Source organism: Dryobates pubescens, chromosome 36 (assembly GCF_014839835.1).
Source record: "Dryobates pubescens isolate bDryPub1 chromosome 36, bDryPub1.pri, whole genome shotgun sequence".
NCBI lineage: Eukaryota > Metazoa > Chordata > Aves > Piciformes > Picidae > Dryobates > Dryobates pubescens.
Window position 1 is genome coordinate 5,664,918 of NC_071647.1, and position 24,727 is coordinate 5,689,644.

At 61.3% G+C, this 24,727-nt stretch overlaps 1 protein-coding gene across 1 annotated transcript in view; it reads left to right on the top strand.

Annotated features, from left to right (window-relative positions):
- Positions 1–776: 776 nt before the first annotated feature.
- Positions 777–24,727, top strand: part of SCN4A (sodium voltage-gated channel alpha subunit 4) — a 53,116-nt gene continuing 29,165 nt past the window's right edge. Inside the window, exons 1-12 of the mRNA XM_054176621.1 lie at positions 777–1,091; positions 1,395–1,521; positions 2,405–2,501; positions 4,437–4,565; positions 4,672–4,763; positions 8,686–9,021; positions 10,226–10,289; positions 11,372–11,513; positions 12,314–12,526; positions 15,207–15,383; positions 15,642–15,765; positions 18,276–18,514. Coding sequence (XP_054032596.1) covers positions 828–1,091; positions 1,395–1,521; positions 2,405–2,501; positions 4,437–4,565; positions 4,672–4,763; positions 8,686–9,021; positions 10,226–10,289; positions 11,372–11,513; positions 12,314–12,526; positions 15,207–15,383; positions 15,642–15,765; positions 18,276–18,514 — 2,004 coding nt within the window. The 5' untranslated portion in view covers positions 777–827. The remainder of the gene's footprint in view (positions 1,092–1,394; positions 1,522–2,404; positions 2,502–4,436; positions 4,566–4,671; positions 4,764–8,685; positions 9,022–10,225; positions 10,290–11,371; positions 11,514–12,313; positions 12,527–15,206; positions 15,384–15,641; positions 15,766–18,275; positions 18,515–24,727) is intronic.

Here is a 24,727-nt window from a genome sequence, read left to right on the forward strand (position 1 = left end):
CACCCTGAGGAGCTGGGTGAAGCTCTGCTGCCTGCAGTTCCCCCCCAAAGGCATGGACTGGGGAAAGACCCTGGAGAACAACCCCAGGGCCAGCCCAGCACTGCTGGGGGCCTCTGCCCAGCCAGAGCAGATGGAGTGGCTGCAACAAGAGCAGCAGGTGGAGGGAGGGGATTCTGCCCCTCTGCTCTGCTCTGCTGAGACCACAGCTGCAGCTCTGGGGCCAGCTCTGGAGCCTCTGTGCCAGGAAGGATCTGGAGGGGCTGGAAGGTGTCCAGAGCAGGGCCAGGAGGAGGAGCAGAGGGCTGGAGCTGCTCTGCTGTGAGCACAGCCTGAGGGAGTTGGGGTTGTGCAGGCTGGAGAGGAGAAGGCTCCCAGGAGACCTCATTGTGGCCTCCCAGGATCTGCAGGGGGCTGCAGGAAAGCTGGGGAGGGACTTTGGAGGGTGTCAGGGAGGGATAGGACTGGGGGGGATGGAGCAGAAGTAGAAGTGGGGAGATTGAGATTGGCTGTGAGGAAGAAGTTGTTGGCCATGAGGGTGGTGAGAGCCTGGCACAGGCTGCCCAGGGAGGTGGTGGAAGCCTCCTGCCTGGAGGTGTTTGCAGCCAGGCTGGAGGTGGCTGTGAGCAACCTGCTGTGGTGTGAGGTGTCCCTGCCCATGGCAGGGGGTTGGGGCTGGCTGAGCCTTGAGCTCCCTCCCAACCCAGCCGCGGCTGTTTTCCCACCACCACCCCAACCCACCCTGTGTGCTTGGCCTGAGCCGGCAGCCCCTGCTGACGGGCTGTGTCCCCCCAGGCTGGGCAGAGGCGCCCTGGGAGCAGAATGAGAGCATGGCCGGCCTGCCCTGCATCCCGGGCCCCGAGCTCCTGCGCCCCTTCACCCCGGCCTCGCTGGCGGCCATCGAGCGGCGCAGGGCCGAGGCCGAGGCGCTCCGCATAAGGAGGCAGCAGGTGGAGCTGCCCGAGGAGGAGGAGATCAAGCCCAGCAGCGACCTGGAGGCTGGCAAGAACCTGCCCCTCATCTACGGCGACCCACCCCTGGAGCTCATTGGGACCCCCCTGGAGGACCTGGACCCTTTTTACAAGGACAAGAAGGTGAGGGGCAGGGCTTGGCCCGTGGGCAGGCCGGGCGCCGGGGACCAGCACACAGGCGTGGGCTTGGCCCTCCCTCCCACCATGCCTCAGGCTCTCCTCCCAGCCCATCTTGGCCATCTCCAGCCCCAGCCTGCTGGGGCTGCTTCCCCTCCGCAGCAGCAGCACCGCTGCCCCTCGGCCAGGTCCCGAGCCTCTGGAGCCCCGCAGCGGGCGGGGGTCTCGGCTCTCCTGGGGGCAGCTGCCTCCTGGGGTGCTTTGGGGGCGTGCAGGGGGCCTGACCATCTCCCTCTCTCTCCCCTGCAGACCTTCATAGTCCTCAACAAAGGCAAAGCCATCTTCCGCTTCTCGGCCACCCCTGCCCTCTACCTGCTGGGTCCCTTCCACCCCATCCGCAGAGGAGCCATCAGGGTGCTGATCCACTCATATCCTTGTCCCCTGCCGGGCCAGACCCTGCTGCCCAGGGTGCAGACAGCCCTGGGAGATGGCTGAGAGATGTCTTTGGGGATGGGGTGGGGAGCACATCTCCTGGGCTGGCCCCCAGCCTGCCCCACGGCCTGGGGCCCGTCCCAGGGAGAGGCTTCCTGAAGGCTTTGGCCACCCTGGGGGCATTAAGAGCTCAGTCTTGAAGCCCTGAGTGATGGAGCTTCCCAGAGAGAGGCTGAAGGGCTCTGAGGGCTGGAGAGGAAAGGGAGGAGAATGTTTACAGGCCAGGGCATCCCAGCCCATCTGGGAAGAGGGTGAACTGGGAAGCTCAAAGGATGATTTGGGAGAGAGAAGGCAGAGCAACCAGGGCCCTGGGGTACAGGGAAGGAGGCAACTTGGGCCGTGCTGAGGCTCTTGATGTGAGACCAGCAGAGATGGGAAGGCAGAAAAGGAGCTCATGAGCAAGAGGGACACTAGGGTGGGGGGGAGGTGCTCCCAGCAGAGCTCTGCTGGCAGCAGGGGGGGTGGCCAGGAGGTAGGATGGAAAAAAAAGAGGAGATGTTTGTGGCAGAGGGGTCAGACAAACAGGGAAAGCTGTGTCCTGAGGTGATGGAGAGGAAGGAGCCCAGGGGACAAGCAGGGAGGCAGAGCCAGCACCACAGAGATAGGGAGGGGAGCAGAAAAGGAGGGGAAGAGCCAGAAGCATGTGAGGGAGCAGGAGGACCAAGGGCAAAGTGTGAGCACAGAACTGAGCCTGCAGAGCCACAGGAAGGGCAGGGCAGGGCACAGGAGCAAGGTGAAAGCCAGGCCAAGAGGAGCAGGGTGCCTGGCTCTGCAAGAATGTGGAGGGGGGAGCCTGGGCAGCAGCCACAGCATTTCTCCTTGACCAGGGTTTAAATTGTTCAGCATGTTCATCATGATCACCATCCTCACCAACTGCGTGTTCATGACGCTCAGCAACCCCCCAGCGTGGTCCAAGAACGTGGAGTAAGTCCCTGCAGGCCTCCTGCCTCCTCCCCCAGCCATGCAGGCTCACCCCAGCTGGGCCATCCTCAGGAGGGGGAAGGACCATCTTGGAATCCAGGCAACCTTCAGGGGAGGGAAGGTGCCATGAGCAGATGCCCTCTCCATCCCAGAAGTGGTGTCCAGGGTCTCCATTAAGCATTGCAAAGAGTGGGAGAGTTTCACAGCATCTCAGCTCACAGGGTGTGAGGGCTTGGAAAGGACCTCTGGAGAGCTTCCAGTCCAATCTTCCCTGCCAGAGCAGGGGCAGAGAACCCAGCACAGGTCCCACAGGAACACATCCAGACAGGGCTGGGAAGGCTCCAGAGCAGGAGACTCCACAGCCTCTCTGGGCAGCCTGCTCCAGGGCTCTGGCACCCTCACAGTGCAGAAGTTCCTCCTTATGTTGAGCTGGAACCTCCTGTGCTGCAGTTGATATCCATTGCCCCTTGCCCTCCCCCACTCTGCTGCCATCCATTCCTTTGCACTATTATCTGACCTTGTTTTGGGCCCAGCCCACCAGAGCAGCCCCACCTGCTGTGGCACACAGAGGAGCTGTTTGCCAGCCCAGCTGGAAGATGCTGAGCACTGCTCTGAGCTCCACTGAGCCCTCTGTGGTCCAGCACCCACAGGTGCTGCTGGCCTGTGGGTGGTGGGGGAGTGTTGCTGGTCCCTCCAGCCTGGTCCCTTCAAGCTGGAGAAGGCTCAAGGTGTCCCAGGGAAGGTGACCAAGTGACATCTACATTAGGCATGGGAATTCATGATGGCACTGGGCAAGTCCAAGTGCTGGGTGCTGCACTTTGGCCACAACAGCCCCAGGCAGTGCTACAGGCTGGGGGCAGAGTGGCTGAGAGCAGCCAGGCAGAAAGGGACCTGGGGGTAGTGGTGGACAGCAGCTGAAGATGAGCCAGCAGTGTGCCCAGGTGGCCTTGCTGGTCCCTTCAGCCTGGTCCCTTCAAGCTGGAGAAGGCTGCTGGAGTTTCCCTCCATTGCCCCTTGCCCTATCCCAGGGCACAGTGAGCAGAGCCTGTCCCTGTCCCTGTCCCTTCCTGACCCCCAGCCCTCAGCTGTTTATAGACACTTATTAGATCCCCTCTCAGTCTTCTCTCCAGAGCTGCCCAAGGGTCTCTGTGACAGGAGGCCAGTGCAGGGCAGGTTGGGTTAGATGAGTGGTGATAGCCTGAGGAGGCTGAGCAGCTCCACCAGGCCTGGCAGCATGGACAAGCAGCCCAGATGAGAAGGGGCAAATCCAGCACTGTGCTGAGGTTCTGCACAGGCAGATCCCAGCAGGGTTTGACAGAGCCTGGTGCTGCTGGGACACCAGCAGGGACCAGAGGTGCTGCTGAAGAGTCACCAAAAGGACCTCAAGATGTCCCAGCTCGCTTCATGAGGTGAGGTGAAAACCTCCCTCGGTGCTGAAGCACCCCAAGAACCCAGCAGCAGTCTGGAGAGGAGAAGGCTCCCAGGAGACCTCATTGTGGCCTTCCAGGATCTGAAGAGGGCTACAAGAAAGCTGGGGAAGGACTTTTGAGGGTGTCAGGGAGGGATAGGACTGGGGGGGGATGGTGCAGCACTAGAAGTAGGGAGATTGAGATTGGATGTGAGGAAGAAGTTGTTGCCCAGGAGGGTGGTGAGAGCCTGGCACAGGCTGCCCAGGGAGGTGGTGGAAGCCTCCCTGCAGCCAGGCTGGAGGTGGCTGTGAGCAACCTGCTGTGGTGTGAGGTGTCCCTGCCCATGGCAGGGGGTTGGAGCTGGCTGAGCCTTGAGCTCCCTTCCAGCCCTGCCAGTTCTGAGTGACTCTGAGACTCCGAACTCAGCTCCCCAAGATGGTCCCACAGGCAGCTATGGACAAAACCTGTGCCCCTGAGCTGGCCCTTGGAGCCAGGTGGGCAGAGCCCTGAGCCAGCATTGCCATTCCAGGTACACCTTCACTGGGATATACACCTTTGAGTCGCTCATCAAGGTGCTGTCCAGAGGCTTCTGCATCGACGACTTCACATTCCTGCGCGACCCGTGGAACTGGCTGGACTTCATGGTCATCTCCATGGCGTGAGTCTGGGGGGCTGGGCTGGAGGGGGACCCTGGGAAGGAGGCTGAGAGACAGGGCCAGGTGCTTGGCAGAGCTCCTGAAGCCCTCCCTTCTCCTGTCCTGCAGCTACATCACCGAGTTCGTGGACCTGGGGAACATCTCTGCTCTCAGGACCTTCCGCGTCCTCCGCGCCTTGAAAACCATCACCGTGATCCCAGGTGGGGCTCCAGGGCTCTCCCCTCCAAGCCTTCCCCTGCCTTGAGTTCAGCTTTCCCCACAGCTCACAGCAAGTCATAGAATCACAGAACTCTCAGGGCTGGAAGGGACCTCAAGGCTCATCCAGTTGCAGCCCCCTGCCATGGGCAGGGACCCCTCACACTGCAGCAGGTTGCTCAGATGCTTCTCCTCCTGCCTGGCACTCGCTGCCCTGCCCAGCCCAGCTGCTGGCAGGGACATTGCTCTCACTTGCAGGAGTCAAACTCTGCATGGCAGTTCCTGGCCATCCTGGCACCCTCCAGCCCCAGCTGGACCAGAGCCTGGCTGCACAGTGGGATGGGGCTGGGGCTGGTGGTGCCTGGCTGGAGGGGATGGGCTTGGCCTTGGGCACGTCTCTGCAGTGGGGCAGCACAGGCAGGGGCAGGCAGAGGTGTGAGCTCCATCCCACCTCCCCTTGGGCACCAGCAGCACCTCTCCAGCTGTCTCCCTGATGCAAGACACTACCAGGCATAGAATCACGGAACTGTCAGGGTTGGAAGGGACCTCAAGGCTCAGCCAGTTCCAATCCCCCTGCCATGGGCAGGGACACCTCACACTGCAGCAGGTTGCTCACAGCCACCTCCAGCCCGGCTGCAAACACCTCCAGGGATGAGGCTTTGTCCTGGTTTGAGGCCAGGCAGATCCTCTCATGCCCCTGAAAGGAGAATTCACTCCAGCTCAGTCCAACCCAACACAGGCTTCCACCACCTCCCTGGAGGTTTTGAAGGCTAGAGCTTTTCCTTGTGCTTTTGTCAGCTCTAGGAGAAAACAGAGGCCAGAAGGTGTCTGATGCTCAGCAACAGTCTCCCAACCTCCTCCAGCTTTTGAGTCATAGATTCATGGAGGCACAGAATGGGTTGGGTTGGAAGGGACCTCAAAGACCATCCAGTTCCAACCCCCCTGCCATGGGCAGGGGCACCTCTCACCAGCCCAGCTTGCTCAAGGCCTCATCCAGCCTGGTCTGGAACACCTCCAGGGAGGGAACATCCACAGCCTCCCTGGGCAGCCTATCCAGGTCACATCCTGATGATTTTCCATCTGGAAATGAGTTACTCTCACTCAGCTGGCCAGGGAAAGCCCCCAGGCAGCTGGGCATGGAGTTTCCAGGGCTCCTTGGAGATGCCTTCAGTGGGCTTGTGCTCACCTTGAGCTTATGGGCTTGGATACCCCAAGCTTTGCTTGGTCCTTGGAGCCAGCTACTGACCTCTGTGGTGCTAGAGTTGAGATATTCAATGAGCATCAGTGCAAGAGCCACGTGGGGAAGGCTTGCCAGCACCCCAGGCATCCAGGCTGTGGTGCTGGGACCACGTTCTCAGCCCCCTCTGAGGGCTGTGGGCCAACTTTGGTGCCACTTCAGTACCTTTGGGAGCAGCTGGTGCAAGTTCATGGAAGCTCTTGAAGAAGCATGAGGCTGACCTTCAAAGGCTCCTTTCTGGTGGAGGATAAATTGCTGTGGCCCTGCAGTTCCCAGCTCTTTGGGGCTCATCTTTGCATGAGAAGGGTTTGGGTTGGTTTGGGGCTTGGGTGGGGGTTTTTTTTGCCTCCATCCAACAGGCTAAAAATTGCTTTTAGCTCCTGCTTTCTGGAATACCACAGCCCTGAGAGGCTCTGCAGAAATAGCAGCTGCAAAAATAAGCTGCTCCAGAAAGGTTCTCCTCAGTGGTTTCCCATCACAGACAACCCCAGGCACAAATCCAGGCTGGGTGCAGAGTGGGTTGAGAGCAGCACCCTCGGGGGTGCTGGGTGCTGAGCAGCTCCCCAGGAGCCAGCAGTGGCCTCCTGCAGCCCTGCAGGCAGCTGTGTGCTGGGCTGCAGCCACAGCAGGGTGGGCAGCAGGGCAGCAGAGGGGATTCTGCCCCTGGGCTCTGCTCTGCTCAGACCTCAGCTCCAATCCTGCCTCCAGCTCTGCTGTCCGCAGCAGAAGGAGGACACAGAGCTGCTGGAGAGAGGCCAAAGGAGACCACAAAGGTGATCCAAGGGCTGGAGCAGCTCTGCTGGGAGCACAGGCTGAGGGAGCTGGGGCTGTGCAGCCTGGAGAGAAGGCTCCAGGGGGACCTCAGAGCTGCTGCCAGGACCTGAAGGGATCCTGCAGGAAGGCTGCAGAGAGACTTTCCCTGAGGGTGTCTGGAGCCAGGCCCAGGGGGAATGGTTTGGAGCTGAGGCAGAGCAGGGTTGGACTGGAGCTGAGGGAGAAGTCCTTCAGTCCCAGGGTGGTGAGAGTCTGGCACAGGCTGCCCAGGGAGGTTGTGGCTGCCTCCTCCCTGGGGGTGTTCAAGGCCACACTCAAGGGGGCCTTGAGCAGCCGAGTCTGGCTGAGAGCTGTCCCTGCCCATGATGGGGAGGTTGGAGTAGATCATCTCTGAGGTCCCTCCCAACCTGAGCCACTCTGTGATGCTCACAGGCAAGCCCTTGGAGAGCAGTGTTACCTAAATGGTAGGTGGAGAGAACTGGCATGGTGCCAGGGCTCCAATTCATCACAGGACCTTTGGATGTGACTCTGGAGAACTCCTCCACGTGAGGAAGCTCAGCACCAGCATCATCATCCATGGGTGATGAGAACACCTTCCATGCCCCTCAATTTAAGAAGGACATTGAGAGACTTGAAGGTGTCCAGAGAAGGGCAACAAGGCTGGGGAGGGGTCTGGAGCACAGCCCTGGGAGGAGAGGCTGAGGGAGCTGGGGTTGCTTAGCCTGCAGAAGAGGAGGCTCAGGGGAGACCTTCTTGCTCTCTGCAGCTCCCTGCAGGGAGGTTGGAGCCAGCTGGGGGTTGGTCTCTTCTGCCAGGCAAGCAGCACCAGAACAAGAGGACACAGTCTCAAGCTGTGCCAGGGGAGGTTCAGGCTGGAGGTGAGGAGAAAGTTCTTCCCAGCAAGAGAGATTGGCCACTGGGATGTGCTGCCCAGGGAGGTGGTGGAGTCCCCATCCCTGGAGGTGTTTAGGAAGAGCCTGGATGTGGCACTTGGAGCCATGGTTTGGTTGTCAGGAGGTGCTGGGTGACAGCTTGGACTGGATGAGCTCTGAGGTCTCTTCCAACCTCATTGATTCTATGATTCCATGACAAGCCCACTGGGCACCTGTGGGTGAACCTCCCCTGTGGAGGAAATGGCCATGCTGGGGGGGACAGATGAGTCAATCCCCATGCCTAGTGCAGATGTCTCTTGGTCACCTTCCCTGGGACACCTTGAGCCTTCTCCAGCTTGAAGGGACCAGGCTGGAGGGACCAGCAAGGCTCCCCCACCACCCATGGGCCAGCAGCACCTGTGGGTGCTGGACCACAGAGGGTTCAGTGGAGCTCAGAGCAGTGCTCAGCATCTTCCAGCTGGGCTGGCAAACAGCTCCTCTGTGTGCCACAGCAGGTGGGGCTGCTCTGGTGGGCTGTGCCCAAAACAAGGTCAGATAATAGTGCAAAGGAATGGATGGCACCAGGGTGGGGGAGGGCAAGGGGCAATGGATATCAACTACAGCACAGGAGGTTCCAGCTCAACATGAGGAGGAACTTCTGCACTGTGAGGGTGCCAGAGCCCTGGAGCAGGCTGCCCAGAGAGGTTGTGGAGTCTCCTGCTCTGGAGCCTTCCCAGCCCTGTCTGGATGTGTTCCTGGGTGCCCTGTGCTGGGTTCTCTGCCCCTGCTCTGGCAGGGGGCTTGGACTGGAAGCTCTCTAGAGGTCCCTTCCAGCTCCTAACATCCTGAGGCCCCCTGGGGTGGGCTTTGCCCCCTGATAGGCAGGCTGAGGTTGGCATGGGGAGGCTTGGCTGGCCCCGCTCCAAGGGTGGCAGCACGTGGGCTGAGCCGGGTGATGCCAGCAGCGCCAGCACCGCTGGGGACGGCCAGAGCAGGCTCTGCACAGCCAGCAGGTGAGCAGGGAGAGGAACTGCTCTGCCCTAGGGCTGAAGACCATCGTGGGGGCTCTGATCCAGTCGGTGAAGAAGCTCTCGGACGTGATGATCCTCACCGTCTTCTGCCTGAGCGTCTTCGCCCTCATCGGCCTCCAGCTCTTCATGGGCAACCTGCGGCAGAAGTGCGTGCGGTGGCCTCCCTTCGACCAGCCCCTGCTGGAGCTGGGCAACGCCACCCTGCCCAACGCCACCCTGCCCAGCAGCCTGCCCAGCAGCCTGCCCACTGCCGGCACCACCAACCTCACCGACGACCTCGCCGCCAACTTCACCTCCAACTTCACCGCCAACAGCACCTTCGACTTCGAGGCCTACATCAACGATGAAGGTAAATGCTGCTGCGCCCCCTGCCCCGCCGCCGCTGCGCGCCCCCTGCCCCGCCGCTGCTCTGCGCCCCCTGCCCCGCCGCTGCTCTGCGCCCCCTGCCCCGCCGCTGCTCTGCGCCCCCTGCCCCGCCGCTGTTCTGCGCCCCCTGCCCCGCCGCTGCTGCTGCGCCCCCTGCCCCGCCGCCGCTGCTGCGCCCCCTGCCCCGCCGCCGCTGCGCGCCCCCTGCCCCGCCGCCGCTGCTGCGCCCCCTGCCCCGCCGCCGCTGCTGCGCCCCCTGCCCCGCCGCCGCTGCGCGCCCCCTGCCCCGCCGCTGCTCTGCGCCCCCTGCCCCGCCGCTGCTCTGCGCCCCCTGCCCCGCCGCTGCTCTGCGCCCCCTGCCCCGCCGCTGTTCTGCGCCCCCTGCCCCGCTGCTGCTGCTGCGCCCCCTGCCCCGCCGCCGCTGCTGCGCCCCCTGCCCCGCCGCCGCTGCGCGCCCCCTGCCCCGCCGCCGCTGCTGCGCCCCCTGCCCCGCCGCCGCTGCTGCGCCCCCTGCCCCGCCGCCGCTGCTGCGCCCCCTGCCCCGCCGCTGCTCTGCGCCCCCTGCCCCGCCGCTGCTCTGCGCCCCCTGCCCCGCCGCTGCTCTGCGCCCCCTGCCCCGCCGCTGCTCTGCGCCCCCTGCCCCGCCGCCGCTGCTGCGCCCCCTGCCCCGCCGCCGCTGCTGCGCCCCCGGCCCCGCCGCCGCTGCTGCGCCCCCGGCCCCGCCGCCGCTGCGCGCCCCCGGCCCCGCCGCCGCTGCTGCGCCCCCTGCCCCGCCGCCGCTGCGCGCCCCCTGCCCCGCCGCTGCTCGGCGCCCCCTGCCCCGCCGCCGCTGCGCGCCCCCTGCCCCGCCGCCGCTGCGCGCCCCCTGCCCTGCCGCTGCGCCCCCTGCCCCGCCGCCGCTGCTCTGCGCCCCCTGCCCCGCCGCTGCTCTGCGCCCCCTGCCCCGCCGCCGCTGCTGCGCCCCCTGCCCCGCCGCCGCTGCTGCGCCCCCTGCCCCGCCGCCGCTGCTGCGCCCCCTGCCCCGCCGCTGCTGCGCGCCCCCTGCCCCTCTGCGCCCCCTGCCCCTCTGCGCCCCCTGCCCCTCCACCCTGCCCCTCCACTGAGGAGCTGCCAGGGATCTAAAAGTCAATGTTTGTGGTGATTGATTGTTGATTGACTTCTCTCTTGCTCTTTGCCCAACTGTGAAGCCAACTTCTACTTTCTGGAGGGAGCTCTGGATGCCCTGCTCTGTGGGAACAGCAGTGATGCTGGGTGAGTGGAGCTCACAGGGGTGGGAGAGGATGAGACACCCACTGCAGACTGTGGGACCAGGAGGTGGGACCAGACTGGGGCTGGGAAGGTGACTCTGCAGGCACCTCAGAACAAGAAAGATGCTGAGCTGCTGGAAGGTGTCCAGAGAAGGGCAAGAAAGCTGGGGAGGGGTCTGGAGCACAGCCCTGGGAGGAGAGGCTGAGGGAGCTGGGGTTGCTTAGCCTGCAGAAGAGGAGGCTCAGGGGAGACCTTCTTGCTCTCTGCAACTCCCTGCAGGGAGGTTGTAGCCAGGTGGGGGTTGGTCTCTTCTGCCAGGCAAGCAGCACCAGAACAAGAGGACACAGTCTCAAGCTGTGCCAGGGGAGGTTTAGGTTTGGTTTTAGCAAGAAGTTCTTCCCAGAGAGAGAGGTTGCCCTCTGGGATGGGCTGCCCAGGGAGGGGGTGGGGGAAGTGTCCCTGGAGGTGTTTAAGAAGAGCCTGGATGAGGCACTTGGTGCCATGGTCTGGTTGATTAGTTAGAGTTGGGTGATAGGTTGGACTTGAGGATCTTGGAGGTCTCTTCCAAGCTGGCTGATTCTGTGAGTCCCTGAATCCCAGCTGGATCATGCTGGGGAGGGATTGGATCTGGGCATCCTGACTCTCAGCTTTGGGGAAGGTGGGGACCAGTCCACACAGTGCAGCTGGGTCAGCCTGGGTGGGGAGGTCTGACAGTGCTGAAGCACCTCAGCCCCTGCAGGGCTGGAGGCTTGAGGGTGCTGAAGCACCTCAGCCCCTGCAGGGCTGGAGGCTTGAGGGTGCTGAAGCACCTCAGCCCCTGCAGAGCTGGAGGCTTGAGGGTGCTGAAGCACCTCAGCCCCTGCAGGGCTGGAGGCTTGAGGGTGCTGAAGCACCTCAGCACCTGCAGGGCTGGAGGCTTGAGGGTGCTGAAGCACCTCAGCACCTGCAGGGCTGGAGGCTTGAGGGTGCTGAAGGTCTGAGGGTGCTGAAGCACCTCAGCCCCTGCAGGGCTGGAGGCCCGAGGGTGGGTGCAGGAGGGGCAGTGCCAGTGCTGATGGCAGCTGCCCCCATGGCTCCTTTGGCAGGAAGTGCCCAGAAGGGTTCCAGTGCATGAAGGCTGGGAGGAACCCCAACTATGGCTACACCAGCTACGACACCTTCAGCTGGGCCTTCCTGGCCCTCTTCCGCCTCATGACGCAGGACTTCTGGGAGAACCTCTTCCAGCTGGTAGGCAGCACACAGTGTGTCCCCCCTGCCCCTGCTCCTCCTGCCCCTCCTCCAGGGCAGCTTCAGAAGCCCCTTGACTGGCAGTCTGTGCTGGGCTTCGTGGCTCTAAGCAGGCTCAGCAGAGCTGGGGCATGGTCCCATGCAGCCCACCCCCAATCTGAGCGGTGCAGAGTGCTTCCCAGAGCCCCACGGAGCCCCAGATGGGCCTGGGGCCAGAGGCTGTGCAGATAAAAGCAAGCCTGCAGCTAAAGGCTGCAAGTGACCTCTGGGAAGGGTTGTGGCCAGAGCCAGAGGCAGAAAATGGCCTCTCCTGGCCCAGGGCTGAGACCTGAGGAGCTGAGGCTAAGAGACAGCAGCCCCTGCCACAGCAAAACAAGTCCCTGATGAGGCATTGCTCCCAGCTCCACACATGCTTGGGCTACCAGGTTGGGGAGGGGCTGCCAAGGCTTCTGGCTGCATCCACAAGTCCTAACCCAAGTGGAATGGACTGCAAGGACCTCAAGTGGGCAATGAGCAGCCCTGGGGCAAGGTGGGAGCAAAACACTGAGCTCCTGCCCCAGACTGGGAAGGGGCTGGGGAGCTCCTGCCCCGGTTGGGAGGGCGCTGGGGAGCTCCTGCCCCGGCTGGGAAGGGGCTGGGGAGCTCCTGCCCCGGCTGGGAAGGGGCTGGGGAGCTCCTGCCCCGGACTGGGAAGGGGCTGGGGAGCTCCTGCCCCGGCTGGGAAGGTGCCCTGGGGGAAGAGAGCTCTGGGAACATGCCCCAGGTGGTGCCCTGCTGAGGTGGTGTCTCCTTGCCCACAGACACTGCGAGCAGCAGGCAAGACCTACATGATCTTCTTCGTGGTGGTTATATTTCTTGGCTCCTTCTACCTCATCAACCTCATCCTGGCAGTAGTGGCCATGGCTTATGCAGAGCAGAATGATGCCACAATGCTGGAGGAGCAGCAGAAGGAGGAGGAGTTCCAGCAGCTCATGGAGCAGCTGAAGAAGCAGCAAGAGGAGCAAGAGAGGATGGTTGGTGGAAAGGGTAGAGGCCAGCACCAGGGGGGTTGGAAATGGTGGGGAAAGAGAGGAGGCAGCAACAAGCTGCCCTTGGGTCTGGGAGCTGGGGGTGCTCAGCCTGGAGAAGAGGAGGCTGAGGGGAGAGCTCATTGCTCTCCACAGCTCCCTGAGAGGAGGTTGCAGTGAGGTGGGGGTTGGTCTCTTCTCCCTTGGATCAGGTGATAGAAGGAGAGGAAATGGCCTGAAACTGTGCCAGGGGAGCTCCAGGTCCCAGCAGCACCTGGCCAGCAAGGAGAGGGTGAGGCCCAGCAGAACAGGAGGTTGCCTCACTTGCCCCAGCAGGCTGGGAGGCAGCATCTCAGCTCTGCAGCAGGAAACTCCACTGCTGCAGTGAGCACCCAGGGGTGAGCTGGCCTGAGGGAAGCAGCTTAGAAAAGGGCAAGCAGGGAGGAAGCAGGTTGTGGTGAGGTGGAGTTGGCCTCTTCTGGCAGGTAACTACTGACAGGAGAGGAGGAACTGGCCTGGAGCTGTGCCAGGGGAAGGTTAGGTTGGAGATGAGGAACCATTTCTTCGCTGCAGGAGTGGTCAGGGGTTGGCACAGGCTGCCCAGGCAGGTGGTGGAGTCCAGAAAGCTGTGGCCATGGCACCTGGGGCCAGGGTTTGATGGCCCTGGTGGTGCTGGGCTGCTGGTTGGACTGGGTGAGCTCAGAGAGCTTTTCCAAGCCAAACTCTTCAGTGATGCTCTCAGTGTGGTGGTGCCAAGGGCCAGCTCCATGGTGAGCAAAGAGAGAATCCCAGCATGGGCTTGGTAGGAAGGGACTCTGCAAGGTCACCTTGTGAAACCCCCCTGCAGGCAGCAGGGACACCTCCAACTGGAGCAGGTTGCTCAGGGCCCCAGCAAGTCTGACCTTGAATGGCTCCAGGGATGGGACCTCCAGCACCCCTCTGAGCAACCTGCCCCAGTGTTTCCCTCCCCTCACAGCTGAGTGACTGGGGTGGGGGGAGGAGGGGAGGGGTGTCACAGCTGACCCAAGAAGCTGAGCTGTTCCCTTGGGTGGGCAAAAGAAAGAGAGATGAGAACACTGAATCTCCACATCCACCATCCAGCTCAGGGAGCTGTGGGAAGAAGCAGAGAGGTGAAAAGCTCAGAGGTGTGGTGTTGAGTGAGGGGAGAAAGGAGGTGCAGAGGGCTCCAGAACCAGCAAACCATCTCCCTGCAGTTCCTCAGGAGCAGGAAAGCTGGCAGAGAGCCCCCAGGGGCTGCTTGTCATCAGGGTACACAGGAAGTGCTTGGGAGGGAAAGGGCAGTGGCACAAAGCTCAATGCATCAGCAGAGCATCTGCCCTTGGCCAGCACTGGAGACACAGGAGAGGGCTTGAGAGACCTTGCATCTGACCCAGGGAGGTCTTGGTGTCCTTGCAGGAGCTGAAGGACATTGCCTGAGCACTGCAAGAGTGGTAGGATGTTGGAACAGGCTGCATAGGCAGGTGATGGAGCCACCATCCCTGGAAGAGCTCCAAACACATGTGGGATGTGGTTTAGTGGTCATGGCAGTGCTGGGCTAGATGAGTTCAAGGCCATTTCCCAACCTTAATGATTCTAAGATGCTGGGATTGTGGGGGTCTGGCCTCACTGCTACCCCCAGCACCCCTGCAGATGGGCAGAGAGGCTGCAGGCAGAGCTGCTGGTGGAGCAGGCGGTCTCTGGAGCTGCCTGATCTCCACCCAGTTCATCAAAGCACAGAGTGGCCTCAGCAGGTTTGCAGATGACACCGAGCTGAGTGGTGCAGGTGACACCCCTGAGGCATGGGATCCATCCAGAGGGACCTGGGCAGGCTGCAGAGCTGGGGCCAGGGGAACATCAGGAGGTTCAGCAAGACCAAGGGCAAGGTCCTGCAGGGCAATCCCAGGCACTGGGCTGGGCAGGGACTGGCTGGAGAGCAGCCCTGAAGAAAAGGCCTTGGGGGTGCTGGGGGAGGAGAAGCTCAGCAGGAGCCAGCAGGGAGCACTTGCAGCCCAGAGAGCCAAGCAGAGCCTGGGCTGCAGCAAGAGAAGTGTGGCCAGCAGGGCAGGGAGGGGATTCTGCCCCTCTGCTCCACTCTGCTGAGACCACAGCTGCAGCTCTGGGGCCAGCTCTGGAGCCTCTGTGCCAGGAAGGATCTGGAGGGGCTGGAAGGTGTCCAGAGCAGGGCCAGGAGGAGGAGCAGAGGGAACCTCATGAGGTTTAACGAGGCCAAGCACAAGGTTCTGCAGCTGGGTTGGGACAATCCCTGGTATCAGTCCAGGCTGTGGGGGTGAAGGGCTGGAGGGCAGACCTGTGGAGAAGCACTTTGGGGTGCTGGTGAGTGAAAAACTGGACATGAGTTGGCACCATGAGCTGCCAGCCCTGTCCTGGGCTGGTGCTCAGCAGGGTGGGCAGCAGGGGCAGGGAGATCTTCATATGGGAGGGTGCAAGTGAGAAGGAAAGGTTGGCAACTTCTGCTTAGCTACTGCAAATTTACCCCTCCCTGTTGCTCATGAGGGGCTCAGTTTGCTGCCCAGGTCCTGCAGCAGCAGATTTGGGGCTCACAAAGTCCTGCTCAGGAGGTGCTGGGGCTTGACTCAGCCCCTCCATAGCCTGGTGCCCCGTGGCGACTGCGGGAAGCTGCCGGCGGCTGCGGGCAGGCAGCTGATGGGGCCTGGGGCTGCTGCAGTTGCAGGACAGGAGATCCAGCAGCAGTTCCCTGCCCAGCAGCAGTTCCCTGCCCAGCAGCGTGGCTCCTGAGAATGAGCACAACTCAGACCTCAACAGTGAGCAGGACAAGGCAAAGGACTGCAACGGGCAAGTGATCCCCAAGATCAAGCTGGAGAGGTCTGCTACCGTGATCAAGGTACGTGCCTGGCTCCGGCCCTGCCCACCCCAACAGCCCTGCTGCAAGGACAGCCTTGTGCCCACCGTGTTGGGGGTCTGCTCCTAAAGCCTTCCTGCCTTCCAGCAGTTCCCCTGTTGTACCCCAAGGTCTCTCCAGCCCATGCCCTGGCTCTGAGTGCACAGAGGAGCCTGCAGCACTCTGCGTTCATCCAGCTGGAGCTGATGATCTCAGAGGTCTCTTCCAAGCCAAATGACTTTGGGATTCCTCTCCTCCTAGTTCAACCCAACCCATGAGGCAGAGAAATCAGACCACAACCACCTCACTGTGGGCAATCAAGATGGGCCAGGCCTTGAGAACAGGGTGGGGAGTGCCATCAGTGTCATCTCCAACGCTGTGGAAGGTAGGTCCTGGGTGAGGGCTGTGGGTGCTGGCTGGGTCAGCTCAGGGGCTGTGGTGCTGGTGAGGAGCTCACCACTGATAACAGTTGCCCCAGATCTCCAGCCCCATGCAAGGGATGGCTCTGGGCTGTGCTGGCTGGGTCAGCTCAGGGGCTGTGGTGCTGGTGAGGAGCTCAGCACTGATAACAGCTGCCCCAAACCTCCAGCCCCACGCAGGGGATGGCTCTGGGTTTGGGGTCTCCTTGTGGGGTCAGTGCAGTGATCTTCAGGCAAGGCTTTGCAGCCCAGCTCACTGGGGTGGTGCCTGGAGGCAGCAGTTCACCATCTGAAGCCAACAGATGGGGGTGCAGTCAGCTGGAGTCAACAGAGAGCTGCTGAGTGGCAACCCAGGAGCTGCTGTCTCAGCTCAGCAGAGAGCACCTCAGGCTCAGCAAAGGGTGGGAGCTGCCCCACTTCTGGAACCCCTGCAGGTCAGGTTGTTTGGAGCTCTGAGCAACCTGCTCCAGCTGAAGGAGTCCCTGCAGACTGCGAGGGGGTTGGACTAGGTGGCCTTGAATGGTCCCTTCCAACCCAAACCCTTCCATGAGTCTCATCCCTGCCCTCCCCGAGAACAGGCACCAACCCCTCTGGCTGCCCCAGAGCAGTGCCCTTGGCTGCCCCTGCAACCTCAGCGTGGCAGGGACACCTCAGCTCCTGCCCAGGTGCTGAGAGCAGGATTGGACCCCCAGTTCCCTGGCTGATCTGCTTTGGGGGGTGAGGTCCCTATGCATGGCCGTGGGAAGGCCCTGGAAATCCATGAGGAATTAGTTGGGGACCTGCTGAGCCACTTGGACACTCACAAGTCCATGGGACCAGATGGGATCCATCCTAGGGTGCTGAGAGAGCTGGCAGATGAGCTGGCCAAGCCGCTCTCCATCATTTTCCTCCAGTCCTGGCTCACTGGAGAGGTCCCAGGTGACTGGAAACTGGCCAAGGTGGTCCCCATCCACAAGAAGGGATGGAGGAACCCGGAAACTCCAGGCCTGGCAGCCTGACCTCAGTGCCAGGGAAAGTGATGGAACAGATTATCCTGGGGGCAATAACTGCACCTGAAGGATGGCCAAGGGCTCAGGCCCAGCCAGCAGGGATTTAGGAAGGGCAGGTCCTGCCTCTCCAACCTGATCTCCTTCCATGATCAGGTGACTGCCTGGTGGATGTGGAGCAGGCTGTGGATGTGGTCTGCCTGGACTTCAGCAAGGCCTTTGACACTGTCCCCCACTGTAAACTGCTGGCTAAGCTGTCAGCCCCTGGCTTGGACAGCAACACTCTGTGCTGGGTTAGGAACTGGCTGGAGGCTGAGCCCAGAGAGTGGTGGTGAATGGTGCCACAGCCAGCTGGCAGCCAGGCACCAGTGGTGTGCCCCAGGGAGCAGTGCTGGGCCCCAGCCTCTTTAACATCTTCACTGATGGTCTGGATGAGGGCATTGAGTCAGTCAGCAGCAAGTTTGCAGCTGACACCAAGCTGGGAGCAGATGTTGGTCAGTTAGAGGGCAGAAGGGCTCTGCAGAGGGACCTCGATCGACTGGACAGATGGGCAGAGGCCAACAGGATGGCATTCAACAACTCCCAGTGCCAGGGGCTGCACTTTGGCCACAGCAACCCCAGGCAGAGCTACAGGCTGGGGGCAGAGTGGCTGAGAGCTGCCAAACAGAGAGGGACCTGGGGGTGCTGATTGACAGCTGCCTAAACATGAGCCAGCAGTGTGCCCAGGGGGCCAAGAAGGCCAATGGCATCCTGGCCTGCAGCTGGAAGAGTGTGGCCAGCAGGAGCAGGGAAGTCCTTGTGCCCCTGTACTCTGCATTGGTTAGGCCACACCTTGAGTCCTGTGTCCAGTTCTGGGCCCCTCAGTTTAAGGACATTGAGAGACTTGAAGGTGTCCAGAGAAGGGCAACAAGGCTGGGGAGGGGTCTGGAGCACAGCCCTGGGAGGAGAGGCTGAGGGAGCTGGGGTTGCTTAGCCTGCAGAAGAGAAGGATCAGGGGAGACCTCATTGCCCTCTACAACTACCTGAAAGGTGGTGGTAGCCAGGAAGGGGTTGGTCTCTTCTGCCAGGCACCCAGCACCAGAACAAGAGGACACAGTCTCAAGCTGTGCCAGGGCAGGTTTAGACTCGAAGTGAGGAGAAAGTTCTTCACTGAGCGAGTCGTTCGGCATTGGGATGTGCTGCCCAGGGAGGTGGTGGAGTCCCCAGCCCTGGAGGTGTTCAAGAGGGGATTGGATGTGGCACTTGGTGCCATGGTCTAGTCGTGAGGTCTATCGAGACAGGTTGGACTCGATGATCCTTGGGGTCTCTTCCAACCTTAGTTATACTGTGAGACTGTGAAGGCTCCTTCCAGCCCCCTATTAAACCCACAGATGCTCTAGGGCTGGTGCAGGGCTTCAGGAGAGGTCTCCTGGAGCAGGTTAGCACTTGGCCCTGCCAGGGGAGGCCGGAATGAGCCAACCCTGAGGGCATCTTCTCTTTCCTGCCCTCAGAGCTGGAGGAAGCTCACCAGAAGTGCCCACCCTGGTGGTACAGATTTGCTCACACCTTCCTGGTCTGGAACTGCTGTGCCCCGTGGGTCAAGCTGAAAGAGTTTATCAAGCTGGTGGTGATGGACCCCTTCGTGGACCTGGGCATCACCATCTGCATCGTGCTGAACACAGTCTTCATGGCCATGGAGCATTACCCCATGACGGAGGAGTTTGAGAACGTGCTGACCGTGGGCAACCTGGTAGGCAGCTCTGGGCATCCCTCCCCTCCTCCCCCACTCACAGCCACCCCGGGGGGCAGCTGCCCTCTGCTGCCACCCTGTCGCCTGAGCAGCCTGGAAACAGGTCCCAGCTGCTGAGAGCAGGCTGCAGGGCTCTGATCACAGCAGCCCTGGCATGGGTTGGACTCCAGGATGGCTCAGATCAGGGAAAGGGATATGGGGGTGGGGATCCATCACCTCCTGCTCCCCTCCTGCCACAGCCTCTGCCTTACTCGGTGCACCTTGGCCGTGCCAACCAGCGCCAGAACAAGAGGACACGGTCTCAAGCTGTGCCAGGGGAGGTTTAGGCTGGATGTTAGGAAGAAGCTCTTCATAGAAAGAGAGATTGGCCACTGGGATGTGCTGCCCAGGGAGGTGGTGGAGTCTCCATCCCTGGAGGTGTTTAGGAAGAGCCTGGATGAGGCCCTTGGTGCCATGGTTGAGTCGATCAGATGGTGTTGGGTGAGAGGTTGGACTTGATGATCTCAAAGGTCTCTTCCAGCCTGGTTAATTCCATGCCATGCCATTCTATTCTATTCTACTCCATTCTATTCTACTCCATTCTATTCTACTCCATTCTATTCTACTCCATTCTACTCTACTCCATTCTACTCTACTCCATTCTACTCTACTCCATTCTACTCTACTCCATTCTATTCTACTCCATGCCATGCCATGCCATGCCATGCCATGCCATGCCATGCCATTCCAACATGGCCATGAGCCTGCAGAGCTGCTCTGAGCCATCTCCTGCATTACAGCCCAGGTCAGGCACAGGCTGCTGCCAGCCTTGACTGGCACCCCAGTGCCCTCACAGTGCTGGGTGGCCACAGAGCAGGGCCCAGGTGAGATGCTGGGAGCAAAGAGGTCCCCTTGGAGATGGGGACAACAGTGCCAGCAGCGTGTAAAAAAGTATTAGTAGTGTATTAGCATCATTATTAGCATCATTATTATTTTCATTATTCATTATTCTAATCATTATTTTTGTTGTTACCATTAACATCATTAGTAATAATATTATTATCATTTTCATCATAATTTTCTCATTATTTTAAGTATTTTAATCACTTTTTAGTTCTCACTATTTTTATTAGTACCATTATCAAAATCGTTATCATATCATCATTTTCGTTATCATTTTCATTATCCATTTCATTATTTTCCTTATTATTTTAATCATTATTTTTCTTATTGACATGATTATCATCATCATCATTATTTTCATCACTATTAACATCATTATTTTTATTATTTTGTATTATTATCACTATTTTTCTTATTATCGTTATTAACAGCATTATTAGGATTATTATTATAATCACTATTATTATCATCATTTAAATTTTCATTATTTTCATTAATTTTATTATTTTCATTATTCTTTTTATTCTTTTCATCATTTTTCTTATTATCACTATTTTTATTTCCCCCCTTCCCCCCCCCTTCCCCCCCCCTTCCCCCCCCCTTCCCCCCCCCTTCCCCCCCCCTTCCCCCCCCTTCCCCCCCCTTCCCCCCCCTTCCCCCCCCTTCCCCCCCTTCCCCCCCTTCCCCCCCCTTCCCCCCCCTTCCCCCCCCTTCCTCCCCTTCCCCCCCTTCCCCCCCTTCCCGCCCCTTCCCCCCTTCCCCCCCCTTCCCCCCTTCCCCCCCCTTTCCCCCCACTTTTTCCCCCCCCACTTTTCCCCCCCCTCCTTTTTCCCCCCCCTCCTTTTTCCCCCCCCTCCTTTTTCCCCCCCCTCCTTTTTCCCCCCCCTCCTTTTTCCCCCCCCTTTTTTCCCCCCCCCCCTTTTTCCCCCCCCTCCTTTTTCCCCCCCCTCCTTTTTCCCCCCCCTCCTTTTTCCCCCCCCTCCTTTTTCCCCCCCCCTTTTTCCCCCCCCCCCTTTTTCCCCCCCCCCCTTTTTCCCCCCCCCCCTTTTTCCCCCCCTCCTTTTTCCCCCCCCTCCTTTTTCCCCCCCCTCCTTTTTCCCCCCCCTCCTTTTTCCCCCCCCTCCTTTTTCCCCCCCCTCCTTTTTCCCCCCGCTCCTTTTTCCCCCCCCTCCTTTTCCCCCCCCTCCTTTTCCCCCCCCTCCTTTTTCCCCCCCTCCTTTTTCCCCCCCCCTCCTTTTTCCCCCCCCCTCCTTTTCCCCCCCCCTCCTTTTTCCCCCCCCCCCTTTTTCCCCCCCCTCCTTTTTCCCCCCCCCTCCTTTTTCCCCCCCCCTCCTTTTTCCCCCCCCCCCTTTTTCCCCCCCCCTCCTTTTTCCCCCCCCTCCTTTTTCCCCCCCCTCCTTTTTCCCCCCCCTCCTTTTTCCCCCCCCTCCTTTTTCCCCCCCCCTCCTTTTCCCCCCCCCTCCTTTTTTCCCCCCCCTCCTTTTCTATTATCTTCATCATTACTTTTCTTATCACTACTTTTCTCATTACCATTATTGTCATCATCATTTTCATTATTACTTTTACTATTAGCATTTTCCTTATTATTTTCATTATTATCATTATTATCATGATAATAACGATGCTAACAATGATGATAATCATCATCATTATTGCCATTATTAATGTCATTATCATCCTTATTAACCTTGTCATTGTTTCTTCTTAATACTATTTAGTTCACTATTAATAAATTGTTGCTGATCGACATATTAATTACCAATATTATTAAGTGTTGATGATGATCATCCTCATCCTCAGCACCTTTCCCAGGGAACTCCCAGCAAATGCAGGCTGCCCTGGTTTCATCCCTGCCTTTGCCAGCCAGCCATGGCTGCTCCTGCTCACAGCTCGGGGTCAGTGGCTTCCAGCTGGATTTCCACTGCTGCCGGGGCAAGTCCAGGAGGCTCCTGAGAGCTCCGGGCAGTGAGTGATGGCTCAGCTCAGTGGCTTCCCTCCTGCCACCTTGCCCTGCTCCAGCACCTGCTGGGGCTCTCTGTGCCCAGCGGCTGAGTGACGCCGGGCAGGATGGTGCTGGGTGCGGGGCTCAGCACACGGCTGCTGTGTCTCTGGATTCCCTCAGGGGTTCATTGGGTGTTGCTGGAAGCAGGGCACTCTGCAGGCAGCCCGCGGCCAGCCGCCCCAGGCTCCCCTGCGGCCAGCCGCCCCGGCCTCCCCCCCGCGGCCAGCCGCCCCGGCCTCTCCCCCGCGGCCAGCCGCCCCGGCCTCCCCCCCGCGGCCACGAGCCCCGGCCTCCCCCCCGCGGCCACGAGCCCCGGCCTCTGCCCCGCAGCCAGCCGCCCCGGCCTCCCCCCCGCGGCCAGCCGCCCCGGCCTCTCCCCCGCGGCCGGCCGCCCCGGCCTCTCCCCCGCGGCCAGCAGCCCCAGCCTCTCCCCCCGCGGCTGCCAGCCCCGGCCTCTCCCCCGCGGCCAGCCGCCCCGGCCTCTCCCCCGCTGCCAGCAGCCCCGGCCTCTCCCCCGCGGCCAGCCGCCCCGGCCTCTCCCCCGCGGCCAGCCGCCCCGGCCTCTCCCCCGCGGCCAGCCGCCCCGGCCTCTCCCCCGCTGCCACCAGCCCCGGCCTCTCCCCCGCGGCCAGCCGCCCCGGCCTCTCCCCCGCGGCCGGCCGCCCCGGCCTCTCCCCCGCGGCCAGCAGCCCCGGCCTCTCCCCCGCACACAGCAGCCCCGGCCTCCCCCCCGCGGCCAGCCGCCCCGGCCTCTCCCCCGCTGCCAGCCGCCCCGGCCTCTGCCCCGCGGCCAGCCGCCCCGGCCTCTCTCCCGCGGCTGCCAGCCCCGGCCTCTCCCCCGCTGCCAGCAGCCCCGGCCTCTCCCCCGCACACAGCAGCCCCGGCCTCTCCCCGCACCCAGCAGCCCCAGCCTCTCCCCCGCGGCCAGCCGCCCCGGCCTCTCCCCCGCGGCTTCCAGCCCCGGCCTCTCCCCCGCACACAGCAGCCCCGGCCTCTCCCCGCACCCAGCAGCCCCGGCCTCTCCCCCGTGGCCAGCCGCCCCGGCCTCTCCCCCGCGGCTGCCAGCCCCGGCCTCTCCCGCAGCCAGCAGCAGAGCCCAGTGCCCAAGGGCATGGCCGTGCTTTGGGGGCCAGGAGCTTCTCAGTGGTTCCCAGGGGCAGGACAAGGGGCACAAACTGGCACCCAGGAGGCTCCATCTGAACAGGAGGAGAAACTTCTTTGGTGTGAGGCTGCTGGAGGCCTGGAGCAGGCTGCCCAGAGAGGTTGTGGAGTCTCCTGCTCTGGAGAGCTTCCAACCCCCCCCGACCTTTGTGCTCCTGGGCAAGCTGCTGTGGGTGTCCTGCTGGAGCAGGGGCTTGGACTGGAGGATCTCCAGAGGTCCTTCCCAGCCCCCAGCATGCTGGGATTCAGTGTCTGTGATTTGGCTCTCCAAAGGATGCCAGCAACGACAGAGGCTCAACTGCACCTTTGCAAGGAGCTGTGATCAGGGAGCAGCAGGGTTTGGTGCAGAGCACCCAGCCCACAGCACCCAGCCCAGCTGGCTGCTGCCTCAGCATGTCATACAGGGGAATGCCCATGTCCTGCCATGCTGGGATTTGCTGGTGAAAGGCCAGGAGGGGATGAAAGCAGGAGAAACAGCTCCCACTGCTCCACAGCCACATCCCCTACCCGTGCCAGGGCTGGAAGCTGCTGCACTTGCTGCAGGCTGGAAGATCTTAACGATCTCCAGAGGTCCCTTCCTACCCCCACCAGGCTGGGATTCTATATCTGGGCTGTAAAGAGCTGGGATCAGATATCAGGAGCAGAAAAGAGGACATTTGTGGGCTGGAATGCAAAGTGACACGTTGAGGAGCATCCCCTTGGCGGCTGCTGCTGCTGCTGCTGCAGGAGCGTCCCTGCAGGCTGGAGGTGTGGACCTGTGCATCCCAACAGGATCCACAGCCAGGGCAAAATCTGTCAGCAGGCCACCCCTGCAGCTGCTGTGTCAGGGAATGGCTTCAGGGATGATAATTGTCACATTGCTGATCCCATGCCAGGCTAATGTGACAACACTGAGCCGTTGTAGTCCCAGGGAAAGAGCAATGTGTGAACCCTGGATCAGCTTCCACAGGGCTCAGGCAGGGGCAGGGGCTTCCCAGGAGCAGCCCAGTTCCCGCTGCTGGGAATCTCTGTGATCCAGCAGCCCTTCAAAGGGGGTCCCCCTGCCAACACAACGTGGGTTTAATTGCCACCTGCCAACACACAGCCCTGTGGCCCTCCAGGAGCAATCAGCCAGCAGCACTCCCAGCCTGGCTTCACAAACCACACTGGGCAGCAGCTGCAGAGCTGCTCCCAGCTGGGTCTGGACCTAAGGGGAGAAAACAGGAGAGGTGATACCCACCCCAGAGCCCAGCACTGGCTTACAGGGAAAGGGCAACAAAGCTGGGGAAGGGTCTGGAGAGCAGGGCTGGGGAGGAGCCATCTGCTCCACCTCCAGGCCCTGCACCAAGGGGAAGGAGGTTGAGACATGGGAGGGGGACCCAGGCACAGTGCATCCCCCTGTGAGACCCTCAGCTGGGGACCTGTCTCCAGGCTATCCCCTCAGAGCCTGGGGCAGCTTCACAGAGGGGAGAAGGAGGACAGAGCTGCCTGGATGTGCTCAGAGCTTGGCCTGGGTTTGTGAGCAGCTCTTCATGGCTGAGGTGCAGCAGGACCTTGGGCAGAAGATGCTCTGATGGCCCTGCAAGGGCTGCTGGCACCTGGCAGGCACCCAGCAAGGGCACAGCTGGCAACTTCAAGGCTCAGGCTGGTGTCAGAGGGGTGAGGGGTCTGGGGCACAAATCCTGTGAGGGAGCTGGGGGTGTTCAGCCTGGAGAAGAGGAGGCTGAGAGGAGACCTCATTGCTCTCCACAGCTCCCTGAGAGGAGGCTGCAGCCAGCTGGGGGTTGGGCTCTGCTCCCAGGAACAAGTGACAGGACAAGGGAAACAGCCTCAAGTTGCCCCAGGGGAGGTTCAGGTTGGCCATGAGGAACAATTTCTTCCCCCAAAGGGTTGCCAAGGCCTGGCCCAGGCTGCCCAGGGCAGTGGTGGAGTCCCCATGCCCTGGAGCTGTGGTGCTGAGGGCCAGGGGTTGGTGGTGCCCTGGCAGTGCTGGGCTCAGGGTTGGACTCAGTGATCTGAAAGGTCTCTTCCAGCCCAAACCATTCCATGCCTCTATAATCAATGGAGCTTTACCTCATAGGTGTGGTCCTCCTCTGGGCTTTCCTTGGCTTCACCCTGTGGGCAGCAGAGTGCCAGGTTGGATGGCAGCACTCAGCAGGATCCCCTGCCCCTGGCCTCATCCCCTCATC